The 14,715-nt window shown below is 47.3% G+C and overlaps 1 protein-coding gene across 1 annotated transcript in view; it reads right to left on the bottom strand.

Moving 5' to 3' along the window:
- GCH1 (GTP cyclohydrolase 1) overlaps nucleotides 1-11,078 on the bottom strand; it is a 31,015-nt gene extending 19,937 nt beyond the window's left edge. Inside the window, exon 1 of the mRNA XM_084797076.1 lies at nucleotides 10,586-11,078. Coding sequence (XP_084653202.1) covers nucleotides 10,586-10,922 — 337 coding nt within the window. The 5' untranslated portion in view covers nucleotides 10,923-11,078. The remainder of the gene's footprint in view (nucleotides 1-10,585) is intronic.
- Between the last annotated feature and the right edge of the window lie 3,637 nt (nucleotides 11,079-14,715).

The following is a 14,715-nucleotide window of genomic DNA, read 5'->3' as shown; positions in this document are numbered from 1 at the left end:
AAGGGCCTGCGGTGTAGCCATCCGCCACAGGCTGGAGACTCTGGAGACAGGAGCATATGAGACAGTTCTGAGTCATCAACCTCCAACAACACGCCAGTGACCTTACCAGCAGGGGTGGGGCGTGTGGCTTTAATTAGAGAAACAACTGTTCGCCCATGGAGTGCAGACACCAACAAGGAAGCAGTACTAGGTTCTTGGCCTTGGCCGTGAACAGCAGGCAGTTGCACGCTAACTGTGCACTGAGGTACTGCTGTGGCCCACGGACCTCTCAGGCATCCTTTTACTGGGAGACCGGGCAAAGCAGGAATTGCCACAGCACTAGCTGCTGTGTGACTGGATCCACTGTCTGTGTTGTGTTAGCAACATGTGTTGGCATGGCTCGTGCAACCCGTGAGGAAGCTGGGCAGATGGCCCTGAGCAGTCCAGTGAGGAGCTGGTCTGGGTTGAACAGCCTCGGCCAGGGCTGTGTGGAACGGGAGTCCGTCGGAGTCTCTGGGACAGCTGCCACGGAGTGACTTGAGGAAAGGCTAGCTGTCAGAGCTGGGCATAGCTCGTACACTGAGCTAAAGCTACACACAGTGGCTGTCGTTATAGTCTTAACTTATTTGAAAATCTAAACACACACTTAGGAAACTAAAAACAGTAAAGTACAGCTAACTCATGAAGTTAAACTATGTTAATTAATTTATATATGGGTGGCTTAGGATAGGTGTGGCAATTTGGGGGAGGGGATATCAGAATCATGCAGATTAGCAATGTTTATACAAATTAAGGTATATATAAAATATCCACTGACAGTAGTCTCTCTAATCGTTTCCTACCTTGAATAGATACACAAATCCATTTTTAAAGCACTTTGGGTTAGAAAGATAGCGCAGTTGGTAGAGTTGCTGGCTGTACCAGGAAGAGAACCCAAATCTGGATCTCTTAGAACCAACATTTAAAAAAAACAAACAAACAACAAAAAAAGCCTGGGTGTTGTGGTCATGATCCCAGCACTGGGAAGGCAGAGGCAGGAGGAGTCCCAGGGGCTTGCTGGCCACCTAGCCAATCAGTCAGCTCCAAGTTCAGGGAGAGACACAGTCCCAGATACCAGGTGGAGGAGCAGACTGACAAAGACACTCGGTGCTGCCCTCTGGCCTCCACACACATGCATACACACGCACACACATGTGCAAAGCGAAACTCCCGAGAGCCTTGTGTAAGTACAGCCCGCACTGTGCCATCTGTAGTCAAATGGAAACATTTCAGTACTTAGTCACAGTTGGAAAAGCATTAGCTGCTGGTGGGGCCCTCGCCAGGCATGCACAGAGCCCCATCCAGACAGCCCACTGCTGCTGCGCCAACTTCGTGCTCACTTATCCGCCAGTCTTTTCTTGAGCAGTTCCACTCTCTAGTAAGTTGTATAGCCCAGTAAAGATGATCTCTCAGTTCAGAAACGTTTTTACTATATAGAACATATAACCATGACCTGTGTGTCAGTCTGGTTTTTTGCTAGTAAGGCCTCCCAGATTATCGGCGATGTGCTAGCTCTACAGGGGTTGGTGGCCCGACGCTGGAGCTGCCCGGCTGACAGCTGTGGAGTTCTGCTGAGCATTTCTGTTCTTGCCACATCCCTTACTAACAGGTAACTGCTGTGTGATCATCCAACTTAACACAACATTCTGTTGTTTATAATATGCAAAATTTATTTCTCTAATTTTATGTACATTGGTGTTTTACCTGCATATATGTCAGTGCGAGGGTGTCAGGTCTTGGACTTAAGAGACAGTTGTGAGCTGCCGTGTGGGAATTGAACGTGGGTCCTCTGAGAGAGCAGTACTCTTAACCAGTAAGCCATCTCTCCAGCCTCCCGCCGCCACCCCCAACATTCTGTTTCTATATACCCCATTTTCACACAAAATTCAACCTCTGCAATATGTAGCCACTGTAAGACACCGGGTGTGTAAGAAGTCATTTCCACAGAGTACCTAACCTTGAGTAGGCATCATGTTTTCTTATCATTTCAATAACATAGTATCAAGTCTCTGCATGTTTGTCAATCCAACAAAGACTGTGTCTCTATCTAGGACTCCACTCTTGTGGAGAGTGAGGTCAATGGTGTCCCCTGGCGTTTGAGGAGCCCTTGGATTTCCCTGACTAAGAACCTCTCTTCAGATGCTCTGTAATCTCCAGTTGTGTATCTCTCCCATCACTTCCCAGCAGCTCTACGTTAGTAAACCCACTGTCCAGGATGAACGGTAAATGTCCCTTCCCAGCTTGTCACATGACTCCATTTGTGTTGGTATTCAACAAATTAAAAACTCTTTGTGATGTTAGTCATATTTTATGGCTTCTATATTGAACCATATACATAACTAAGTAGTTTTCTATTACAGAATTAAATGCATTGAAAATTAGAACTTCTGTGGCCAGGCACAATGGTATATGCCTGTAATCCCAGCACTAGGGAGGCAGAGGCAGGCAGAGCTCTGTGAGTTCAAGGCCAGCCTGATCTGTCCAGGATAGGCAAGGCTACACAGAAACCCTGTCTCAAAGCAAAATAAATTACAATTTCTTTGTTTTAAAGCTTCATATACTTTATATGATCCCGTTTGGTTTGGTTTGGTTTGGGGGGGTTGCTTTTGTTATTTGTTTGTTTGATTTTGGTTACACACAGGGTTTCTCTGTGTAACAGAGCCTCTGCCTCCCTAGTGCTGGGATTACAGGTGTGTACCACCACACCTGGCTCCAACTAATAAATTTTAAATTAATTAAAGAAGGACCAAAAACCATTAGTCTGTCACTTCTAGTAACTACTGATCTAGGCAGTCACCAACAGCTCCAAAATCAGAAGGTGAAAGGCTGGTGGAAAACTCTGTAATTGACACATTAGGCTGGGACCCTTAAGGCTGACTGAGCTTAAGGCCAGAAAAGGAAGACATTTAGCTCCCCTGACAGGATCACAGGCCTCCTTCTATGAATCAGTCTTGCCTACACTTAAAAGGTTTTGTTTATCTGGTAACTAGTGCATTCAAAATATATGAGAAATAAAGGTTCACATTAGACTAACTCTTGGAAATAAAATAAACAAAGCCTAGAATGTGAGAAATTCTGCACAGCAAATGGCCCGGTTCTTCAGCAACTTATTAGAATCTAAAAAGTGAAAGTGAGCAGCTTACAAGATCCTTAAGGAGGGTTTCCTAGTGTAACGTGGGAATTTTGTTTAAATCAAGATCACTTAATGCAAAGACACCTGTGAGAGAATCTAACTGCAAACACTTGGTACTAGGAGGCAGCTGAGCATGCATGGTCTGTTCTTCTCAAATCCTTGTATTTTAAAGGTCAGTAGAATGTTCACCAATGAGATGACCCCTCAGGGACTTACTGCAAGATGACCCAGTGAAGAAGCAGGGGAAGGGGCAGAGCAGGACAGACCTGTATGTATGTCCACAGTCACAGAGGCCACGTGATGGGACATAGCTGATTCTCACACACACTGGAACTCTTCTTTCTACAAGAAAGGACTTAAAATCCGCAGCTCTGTGGTGGGAGAGTAGCTCAGCAGAGCACCGGCTGCTCGTTCAGAGGACTGGGGTTAGGTTCCCAGCACCCACAGGGTGGCTCACAACCACCCATGTTACACCAGTTCCATGTCATCCAATGCCCTACACAGTGCACAGACACATAAGCAGGCAAAACACTTACACACTAGATCATAAAAGTAAGTAAATCTGAGCCGGGCATGGTGGCGCACACCTTTGATCCCACTCGGGATGCAGAGGCAGGCAGATCTCTGTGAGTTCAAGGCCAGCCTGGTCTACAAAGTAAGTACAGGACAGCCAGGACTACACAGAGAGACCCTGTCTCAGAACAAAAACAAAAACAAAAACAAAAAACAACCAAAAAAGTAAATCTTCAAAATATTTTTTTTTTCAAGAGACAGGATTTCTCTGTGTAGCCTTGGATGTCTTGGATTCAATTTGTAAACCAGGCTAGCCTTAAACTCAAAGATCTGGCCACCACACCCAGCTCTAAAATGCCTTTTAAATTCAGTCTTAACAAGGCAAAGCACCAAATGCCTACTGTCCTTCTGAAACAAATCCATGTATCCCCTACGTCCATCCCCTGTGTGGGGCAAGTTGCTAAGAATTCAGAGAGGAGTTCTACTGCAAAATAAAAGTCTAGAAAATCTGTATCCACAGCCTTGAGCAGAACAGAATTACAGGACAGTTCAACTCACTCACTCTAGGTAGCCCCTGAGTATAATACAAGTGCCACAGCACTCCGTAGAGAACCTACAGATGTCAGAAACAGCTCCCTTCACTAATATGGAATTAGGATTCCATAAATGCAAGATTTCTAATCTAGAAACCAGGAATTAGACATCAGCCCTCTCCTGGTCAGTTTTGGTATTGCAGTCTTACTCCCCCCAAGCCCTGAACTCAAATGTCCAAAGGATGCTGTGAATACAAACCTGGGGAAATGCCAGGAAGTGGAGGAGCTTCTAGAGCCAGACAAAGCAAACGGCAGAAGATAACACAAGGAATAAGAAGAGAGCCAAGAAAACCAGTAAGACCCTGTCGTCAACCGAAAGCCGCGTCACATGACTTCGTGTCACATGACCTTCGCGACCCTCTCTGCTCTGGTGCTTTTCAGCCACCATCAGGAGCATGCCAGACCTGTGCCTCAGTTTCCTTATCTACAACATGTGCTCATTCTGTGCTCCACAGGGCTCTTAGGAAGATAAAGGTGGCATCTGCCAGGGGCTCAGGGAGGGCTCAAAGTCAGTGAAAAAAGATCATGGAGCCGCGGCCTCTGCTGTAGCATTTCCTGCTGCCGTTGCCCACTAAGTGCTCACTGGGCCATGTGGTTGTCACCACACTTCTCTTCCCCGTGGCTGGTTCGTATCTCTGTTCCTTCTGTTCCCCGCATTCAGCACAATGACTGGAAAACAATAATTTAAAAAAAAATCACACCTGCCTCCAAGGGTGGCCCTTAATCTCAGCATTCAAGAGGCAGAGGCCGGTGGATCTGTGAGTTCAAGGCCATCCTGGACTACAGAGGGAGTTCCAAGACAGCCAGAGTTGCATAGAGAGGCCTTGTCTTTAGATAGGTAGGTAGGTAGGTAAATAGGTAGGTAGATCGATAGATAGATAGAAAGACACTAGTAAAATCCCCAGTTAATCTCCCCCCCACCCCAGTTAATCTTAGGAATAAATATTTAGTGCTGCTTTAGGTTGAATCATATCCTACCAAGAAAATCATGCAGAAGCTCCCAGCGCCTGTGAACATGGTTTTATTGGACATGCTGCAGGTGTAACTCGGTAAATTCAGAGGAGACATACTAGAACACGAATCTTCCATCACCAGTGTCCTCAGAAGACAAAATACGGACACTGAAAGAGATCGAGTTGAGTGGTGGCTGCAAACCAAGGACGGTGCATTGAGTTCCACTACCAGAACCCGGCATTAGGACTTTCAGGGGGCTGGGGCTTGCTGGTTCCGCCAAGTCCAGACTTGGCCTCCAGGGCTGTAAAATCACTGATTTCTGCTGCTTAAATCCTCAGCTATGGTATTTTTTTCTATGGCAGCCTAGGGAACTACTATCAACACCAATGTTGTGGTGGTGGTTTGAATGGGAGTGCCTCACCCCGCCCCCGCCCATGCCCCAGTTGGTGGGACTGTTTGAGAAGGATTAGGAGGTGCGGCTAATCCTGGACTCATTTTGTAGACCAGGCTGGCCTCGAACTCACAGCGATCCACCTGCCTCTGCTGACTCCCAAGTGCTGGGATTAAAGACATGCGCCACCACCACCAGGCTGTGAAGACTATTTTTATAAAAACAAAGTATCTCAAAACAAAGTGTGTGTGTGTGTGTGTGTGTGTGTGTGTGTGTGTGTGTGTGTGTGTGTGTGTGTGTGTGTAGTAATAGTAGCAGTAGGGAGCAGGAGCAATCGACTGCAGTGGGGATGGATGAGACACAGGCAGCCATGGCTTGCTGCCCCTGCCAGTACCGCCAGCTCGGCCTGGATTATACCCACGCTTCCCAACTCTTGGCAGTGCAGGTAGGAAAAGTGAAAACACAGTCATGAAGAAATGTGACAGAAGAACTACCCCCCATAAACTAGGAGAAGACACAGGTGATGATGATGGGACAGAATCCAGCATGGATCCTTCGGTGGCTAATGCTGTCACGAGGGTTGCTGCTGTTCACATCTGGGAGAAGACAGGGGATGGAGGGAGTCGATCAAAAGGGCCTCAGGGGCTGGGTAGTGGACCTCACAGCTTAACTGAGGGTTCTGAATGGAAGAAAGGTAGACAGAGTGTGCGTGTTGCGCTCCCAACCCCAGCACTCAGGTGAGGTCGGGAGGGTTGGACACACGAGGGAAGGCGCCTTGCATAGGTCTGGAAGAGGAATGTGGCTAAACTGAAAGGACACAGAAATGGAGGAAGAGGACTTGGTCTGAGTGTGACCAAGGGTCAGCCAAAGCATGGACACCCTTGGGAGGGGTGCAGGCCATCTCCTCCATCCTACCTCCTGGCCCACAAGTTGCAGCCCATTAGTGACAGCCACAGGGAGACTTGGTCCACACACAGCCCTGTCACAGATGACGACAACCACTCCCATGGAAAGGCAGGGACTGGGAAGAGGAGAAAGATGTAACGGGGAAGGGTGGTGGAAAATGACAAACTCCCCAGAGCCAAGAATGAAGCCAGAAAAGAAACTGGAAGATAAAGGAAAATGTGGAGAATATGAAATACCACATAATTTCTGACATTAAGTCAACAAGAAATTAATAGAGTATCAGGCATACAAAAGCTATAAATCCATATACTTGTCCACAAATTTTAAAAAACAACATTTCAGGGTCTCAAAGGATGGCTCAGCATAAAGAGCACTTGCTAATCTTGTAAAGGACCAGGGCTAGGGTACCAGCACCCACAAGTTGGTTCACAATTGTCTATAACTCCAGTTCCAAGGGATCTGATGCCTTCTTCTGGCCACTAAGGGCTCCTGCATACATGTGGTGTGCTTACATCCAGGCAAATACACTGACACATGTGAAATAAATTAAATCAGGCCAGACATGGTGGCCTTTAAAATCAGCACTTGGGAGGCAGAGAGATCTCTGTGAGTTTAAGGCCAGCCTGATCTACAAAGAGAGTCCAGGACAGCAAAAAAGAACCTTACACAGAAAGACCCTTTCTAGAAAAAAACAAAAGGTAAATAAAAATCTTATTTTGGAAATAAAATTATTTTTGGTTATTTGTCAACAATTCAGCATGACTTGGCCTGGATAGAAGCTCACATGCCCAGTCCTAAGGGAGAAAATTCTGACAGTTGATGGCTCCTAGGGACATGGAGTCAGTTTTTTGTTTTTGGGGTTGTTGTTGTTGTTGTTGTTGTTGTTGTTTTGTTTTTCAAGACAAGGTTTCTCTGTATAGCCTTGGCTGTCCTGGACTCACTTTGTAGACCAGGCTGGCCTTGAACTCTGTGATCAAAAACAGCTCAATGGATGACCATATAACCATAAGTATATGCGCAGCACAAATTGGATACCATAGGTTATAAAATAAAAATAATTTATTGTTGTTGTTGTTGAGACAGGGTGTCTCTGTGTAGCCTTGGCTGTCCTAGAACTCACTCTATAGATCTTTGTAGACCAGGCTGCCCTCAAACTCAGTGATCTGCCTGCCTCTGCCTCCCTGAGTACTAGGATCAAAGGTGTGTGCCACCACACCCAGCTTATAAAAAAAATTTTTTTTAATTAAAAAGACAGAAAGGTGGGGTAGGGGAAGGATGGGGGGAAGGAACGTCTAGGAGTCATTAGGAGAAAGAGTGAATATGATCAAAATATTTTATATACATGAATGTAATTCCTTTTGTTTTGGGCTTGCGTGCGTGCTTGCTTGCTTGAGATAGGTTTTCTCTGTGTGACCCTGGCTGTCCTAGAACTTATTCTGTAGACCACAGTGGCCTCAAACTCTGAGACCTACCTGCCTCTGCCTCCCAAATGCTGAGATTAAAGGTGTGTGCCACCACCACTAAGCTATGGGTAGAATTCTTAAGGAAATAATCAAATCATTATATTTAAAATTAAACTCTTATCTTCACTATACTTTATTACATGTGACAAGCTGATCTCACCCCAGTCCACGCCTTCCTCTGTGCACATGTCTGAAGCACCCGATGGAAAAGTGTGCCCTGACTCATCTTGCTGTATTACAACATAAGGAAGTGCCAACCTACCAGTGGCCGGACTGCCTGGCCCCCACCATCTATCAGCTGCTGCCCAGTTTCCTCATTGTGGGGATAAAAGAATATACTTAATTGCAAAGTTCAGGTTTAGCCAAGACCATTCGATTGAGGTGGGCATGGTCACCCACACCCTTAATCCCCGCGTGCCTGAGGCAGAGACGGGCAGATCTCTGTGAGTTCTAGACCAGCCTGGTCTTCATATACAGTTTCAGGACAGCCAAGGCTACATAATAAAAAGAAAATCAATTAATCAATAATCTTAAATAGTTCATGATTTTGTTGTGATAAAATACCTACTAAAGAGCCGGGCATGGTAGTGCACGCCTTTAATCCCAGCACTCGGGAGGAGGCAGAGGCAGGTGGATCTCTGTGAGTTCGAGGCCAGCCTGGTCTACAGAGTGAGTCCAGGACAGTCAGGACTAAAAGAGAAAGCCTGTCTCAAAAAAATAATAATAATAATACTATTAAAGGGCTGGAGAGATGGACCAGCGGTTAAGGGCACAGACTGATCTTTCAGTGGACCTGGGTTCAAATCTCAACATTCACACGGCAGCTCACAACTATAACTCCAAGATTTGACACTCAAATAGCTATACGTGTAGGCAAAGCACCAATGCACATAAAATTAAGGTAAATACATTTTAAAATGTTTTTAATACCTATAAAATTCTAATTTTTAGCCATTTATCAACTGTGTAGTTCAGTGGTATTCACAGATGTTGTCCAACCATCGCCTCTGACTAGTTCCAGAACATTTCTGTCACTGGAGAAGGAAACCCCACACCCCTTAAGCTGTCCCTCCCTCCGTCTTCCTCAGCGATCTGAGCGGTCTTCTGTCTACAAGCCAAGGGACTTTTCATTAATAAACTGGAAGAGAGGAACTTTGGAGTCCTTAGGCCTCCTGAGCTGAATCTCAGCTTAAGAGCAAGCCTGTGGCAACCAGTTCTCAGGTAACAGGCACGTCTCTGTGGAGACCTACGTGGGGATGGGGCTAGACCCGCCTTTCCGCTTGGAGCATGAGATGTGCAGAAGGGAGGGACTCCAGCCACCGATCCCAGATACTGAACTCCAGGAAAACCCAGGGATTGGTCTTCAGTTTCCGCGTTTTCAAACTGCTTTTGAGACCCAAACTTTCACCACCAAAATGTGAAACAGTGAAAGCCAGACTCAGAACTCGTTCTAGATCCTCTTCTAGCATTATCAGGAAGTCGTTTTGTTATTTCCTTTGGGGCCCCGCCCTTCTCAGGCGCTGATTTCCCACCCTTCCTTTGAGATCTGCGAAGGTTTGGCAGAAGCAATTGTTCTCTAGGACTGATTCTCAGTCTCTCAAAACCTTCAGGAAAATGACAAGGACAGACAGGGTGACTACCTTTCAAAGCAGCACTGGTTTTTTCCCCAGGAAACACGTCGTAGAGACGCACAATGCAAACCGAAAATAAGACCTTTGAACTGAGCCGAAAGAACCAGAAGCTTCTTGTAGAATAAAGACCAATGCTGCTTACCAAATAGGCAGCAAGGTCCTCGTCATTTTTAACTTCCTTTTCACCCTGCCTCCACCCACAGCAACTGCCTCCCCGTCGCTGGGTGCCTGCAAGCGCAGACCGATGGTGACGATGGTAGCGGATTTAGAGCAGGGGGGCACACAAGCATGGAGCCCCGGGTCCATCAAACCTCAAATCTCAGAGCAGCAGCAAGGCGTCCCTTTTATTTCTTTCGAGGGAGCAAGCGAAGGAAGCCTTCAGCAACATTACCAGCCCAAGAAAATCCACACCTGAAATCTGCGTAACTCCGAACCCAGAATTGTGCCAAATGTTGGCAAAGTCCTAACCTGGAGTAAACTTGAGGTGGTCGGATGCGAATTACAACACTCTAAAGAAGACCCCCAACTTCAACACTCTACTAGTGCCTGAGTTTACTAGGCTCCCTGGATGTACAGGAAACATGGCTTCACCGAAAAGCGCGTGGATCTCAGACTGATCCAAGAAGCGTCGCTTCAACAGGTGTCCAGGGAATCTCTGTGTGGGGAAGGTGTGTGCTTCAAGTGCGCCATCAAGCTGTGGGCGCTCAGGTGAGAGAGTCGCACATGTCTTCCCGCCCCGGAGCTCGGTGTCAGTGGCTAAGCCCACGCAAGCCCCGACCTCCGACCCTTGGGTGCCAGCCACGCGACCCAGGAGGAGCCCTCGCCTCAACCAGGTGGAGTCTCCGGGGCCACAGCTGGGGCTGGAACCTGACAGCTTGTTGGCTCCCTGTGCCAAAAGTGAAGCAACTCGGGAAAGTTCCCGGAGCTACCCCGCTTCCCGAACCTGCCTCCCCGCGCCCCGCACACCCCTGGGCACTACGGACCTGAGATGGTCTCCTGGTATCCCTTGGTGAAGAACTGCATGGCGGTGGCCGCCCTCCAGGGCGTCTTGAGCAGCCCCTGCCGCTGGGGGTCCTCGCCCAGAGAGCGCAGAATGGACGAGTAGGCGGCCGCCAGGTTGGGGAGGTTCAGCTCGTTGTCCTCCTCGCTGCGGGGCCGCCCTGCCTTCCAGCCATCGGCCGGCTGTGCGCCCTTGGCCTCGGGTGGCCGGGACTTGTCGGCAGCCCGGCTCGCCCCGGGTCGCGGCAGCTCCCGCTCGGGGAACCCATTGGTGCACCTGGCTCCCCGCGGCTTCTCCGCCGGTACCGGGCCCTTCTCCATGGACCCGGAGACTCACTGCGGTGCCGCAAGCACAGCGGCTCGGCTTCGCCGGCGGCAGTGGCCTGTGTGGCCGGCACCGGGACAGGAGTTCAGCCCGGAGAGTCACTACTCTACCAAGTCCAGGGCAGCAACCAGCTGGAAAGCCCAGCCGCGCCTCTCTTTTTATAGCTGGGCCACTCTGCCGGCGCCGCGGAGTGTTCTGGTTGGCCCGAGCCTCTTGCGTCACGGCTCTCGCCCCGCCTCTCCGCCCCACCCTCCTGGATAGCCCCTAAACCTCGAGGTTGCACAAGACAAGCTTCAGGTTGGAACCCCCCCTCCCCGCCCCACCTCTGCTTACGAAGGGAAGAACTGAGTCTACATAGGAATCCTGGGAAATGGAACCTCCGAGAATAGAAATACCGGGTACCCCTCACTTTCGACGGGCAAAGGGGGCGTGGTCGCAAAAAAGGCTGTGTTCTTCTTGCCCTGTGAAAGATGAGCTAACAGGTGACCTTGCTGGGGCAGGCGGGGTGAAGCAAAAAAGCTAGTGATAAGCAGCTCTTGGGTTCTTTTTTTTTTTTTTTGGTTTTTCCAGACTGGGTTTCTCTGTGTAGCCTTGGCTGCCCTGGACTCACTTTGTGGAGCAGGCTGGCCTCCAACTCACAGTGATCCGCCTGCCTCTGCCTCTGCCTCGGCAAATCTTTAGGCGCTTTTTTTTTTAAACCCTTTTCAGTTATTTTTTGAAATTATAGTTAATTTATTTCTGATTTCCCTTTTCTCCCACCCCCCAACCTTGCTCTCCTCTAAATTCACAGCCTCTTTTCTTTTTCTTTTTCTTTTCTTTTTTTCTTTTGGTTTTTCGAGACAGGGTTTCTCTGTGTAGCCCTGATTGTGCCAGACTAGCATTGTAGATCAGGCACTTCTGCCTCCTGAGTGCTGGGATTAAAGGCATGTACCACTACCACCCAGCTACATTCTCTCTCTTTTTTTTTTCTTTTCTTTTTTTTTTAACACCTTTAATCCCAGCACTTGAGAGGCAGAGGCAGGTGCGAATTCAAGGCCAGCCTGGTCTACAAAGCAAGTCCAGGATAGCCAAGGTTACACAGAGAAACCCTGTCTCGGAAAACCAAAATAAATAAATAAAATAAACCAAAAATTTAAAAAAAAATGTCGATGGATTAAAATGTGTACAACACACCTGCCACTCTGAAAACCCTCTGGCCGCTATCAAGGCAGGAGTTATAACAAAGGGCACTCATGGGAGTCCCTATGCCTCCTGGGAGTCCCTATGCCTCCTGGGAGTCCCTATGCCTCCTGGGAGTCCCTATGCCTAGGGAGATAATAGCATTCCTAAGCTGCCAGGTCTCTGCTCCACTGTTTTAACCTCACCTGACCTTGTCTTTCACAATGACTAGGGGAGGCTTGTTTTCTTTCATTAGCCTGACTTTGGTGACCAACAAGAGGACTGGAGCGGCTAGCTACACCCTCTAGCTGGACAGAATGTAATAAGCCAACAACCTCTGCAAACTAATCACCGACCGAGAAGACAATAGGAGCTAGAGAGATGACTCAGCAGTTAAGAGCGCTCACTGCTCTACCAGAGGACCTGGGTTCTGTACCCAGCATCGCCTCGGGCAGCTCAGAGCCATGTGCAACTCCTGCTGCAGGATGTCCACTCCTTATGGCATCTATCAGTACACGCATAATTTAAAAGAATGATAAATAAATCTTTGAACTGGGCTATGATGCCTCATACCTTTAATCCCGGCACTCAGGGAGACAGAGGCAGGTGGATCTCTGTGAGTTCGAGGCCAGCCTGATCTACAACCCTGTCTTGGGGGGCTGGGGGGGTGGAATAGATGAAGAAATAAGCATCTGTGTTCTTAAGATCTGCATCACTGAAAATCATCCTCCGACCGATGAGGGTTAGTTTTGAGTCATTTGGCCACAAACCTGCAGACCCGAGAAGGCACTCACCCATCAGCAATCACCCATCTCTTGCATAAACTTCCCCCTAACTCGGCTTTCCTGAGGATGTTTCTTTTTCTTTTCTTCTTCGGTTTGTTTGCTTTTCAAAACAAGGTCTCTGTGTAGCCCAGGCTGTCCTGGAACTGGATCTGTAAACCAGGCTGACCTTGAGCTGCTCACGTAGATCCCCCTGCCTCTGCCTCCTGAATGCTGGGACTACAGGCGTGTGCCACCACACCTGGCCTAAAACTGTTTCCTGTTGTTGTTTGAGTTTTTCAAGACGGGCTTTCTCTGTGTGGCCCTGGCTGTCCTGGGACACACTCTGTTGACCAGGCTGGCCTAGAATTCATAGAGATCCACCTGCCTCTGCCTCTTGAGTGCTGGGACTACAGGTGTGCCCCACCACCACTGGACTCTTTAGAGCAAGAACCCCTTGCTCTTCCCATCCTAAACTTGCCGCTGCCTAGCTTGCTTTCCTACTGATTAGCTTCCTGCCTGCAGTCAGCCTCCTGCTGGCTAGCGTTTGTGGTGACCAGAACTTTGACCCTGGAAAAATTGATTAGCAAGTGAAAAAGCATTTTCACTTAAAACTCATTTGTGTTTGTGGGGAAATAGGAGGTTGATCCAGTTTTAAGTACAAAGATCCATTCCCCAGCTGATCGGACAAACTAAAATGTTATTGATCGACTGGGTTTTTTTGGTGTTTTGTTTTTGAGATAGGGTTTCTCTGTGTAGCCCTGGAACTCACTCTGTAGAACAAGCTGGCCTCAAACTCACAGAGATCCACCTGCCTCTAGAACCTCCCATGTGCTGGGATTAAAGATGTGCTGGCTGGGCTGGGCTCTTAAGCAGTAACATATGCTTTTGATTTGATTATTTTCTTTGAGATCCGAGGTGGGCGGGTGTGGGGGAGACCATTCTTCCCAGTGGAGGGATTATGTTGTAATTCCAAAGATGGATTTTATCAAACAATCAGATTAGTACCCTCTTTCTTCCAGAGAATATCGTATGCTGATTCTCTGACTTATTAACAGGCGTTAGTAAGCCTGAGATCGGATCAGGCAGACGATAAGCTTGTGCTTGTTTGTACAGAAGTGTCCTGTGCTAAATCGAATAACATCTATTACTATAAACTGTGGTTCATATTTATTGGACATACATTCCAAATAAACATTCAGGAAAGACGCAGGAATGCTGCTTAATCTCAGAGTCATCTTCAGTCTAAAATAGGAGAAATGAGGCCAGTCATGGTGGCGCACGCCTTTAATCCCAACACTCCGGAGGCAGAGGCAAGCGGCTCTCTGTGAGTTCAAGGCCAGCCTGGTTTCCAAAGCAAGTTTAGGACAGTCAAGGCTACACAGAGAAACCCTGTCTCAAAAAACCAAAACAAACAAACAAAAACAAAACACACTGAGGAAATATTATAGAGCACTTGCCTAGCACCCTTCAGCCCTGGGCTCCACCCAGAATATGGCCGAAAAATGTGTGTGAGTGTCTGTAAATAAAGTATAAGAGATATGCATGTCAGAGGGATTTTTATAAAGCTAATTATTGAATTTATATATATATATATATGATACTAATTACATATATCAAGAAATGACCACCAAAAAAATGTATGTGCATATATGTAAATAAAATATAAGAAATATATTTGTCAGTAGCTTTTTTAAAGCTGATTATTGAATATATATATCATAGGAAATTACATAAATCAAGAAATGACCATCAAAAATTGTGTGTGCATGTGTGCAAATAAAGTATAAGAAATATACATGTTAGTGGGCTTTTTAAAAGCTAATTATTGAATTCTTTTTTTAAGATTTATTTATTTCTCATATACACA

The sequence above is a fragment of the Acomys minous genome (assembly GCF_964271855.1).
Source record: "Acomys minous genome assembly, chromosome: 9".
In the NCBI taxonomy this organism is placed as follows: Eukaryota; Metazoa; Chordata; class Mammalia; order Rodentia; family Muridae; genus Acomys; species Acomys minous.
Note: the sequence above shows the minus strand (reverse complement) of the source record. Positions and strands in the feature narration are given on the sequence as shown.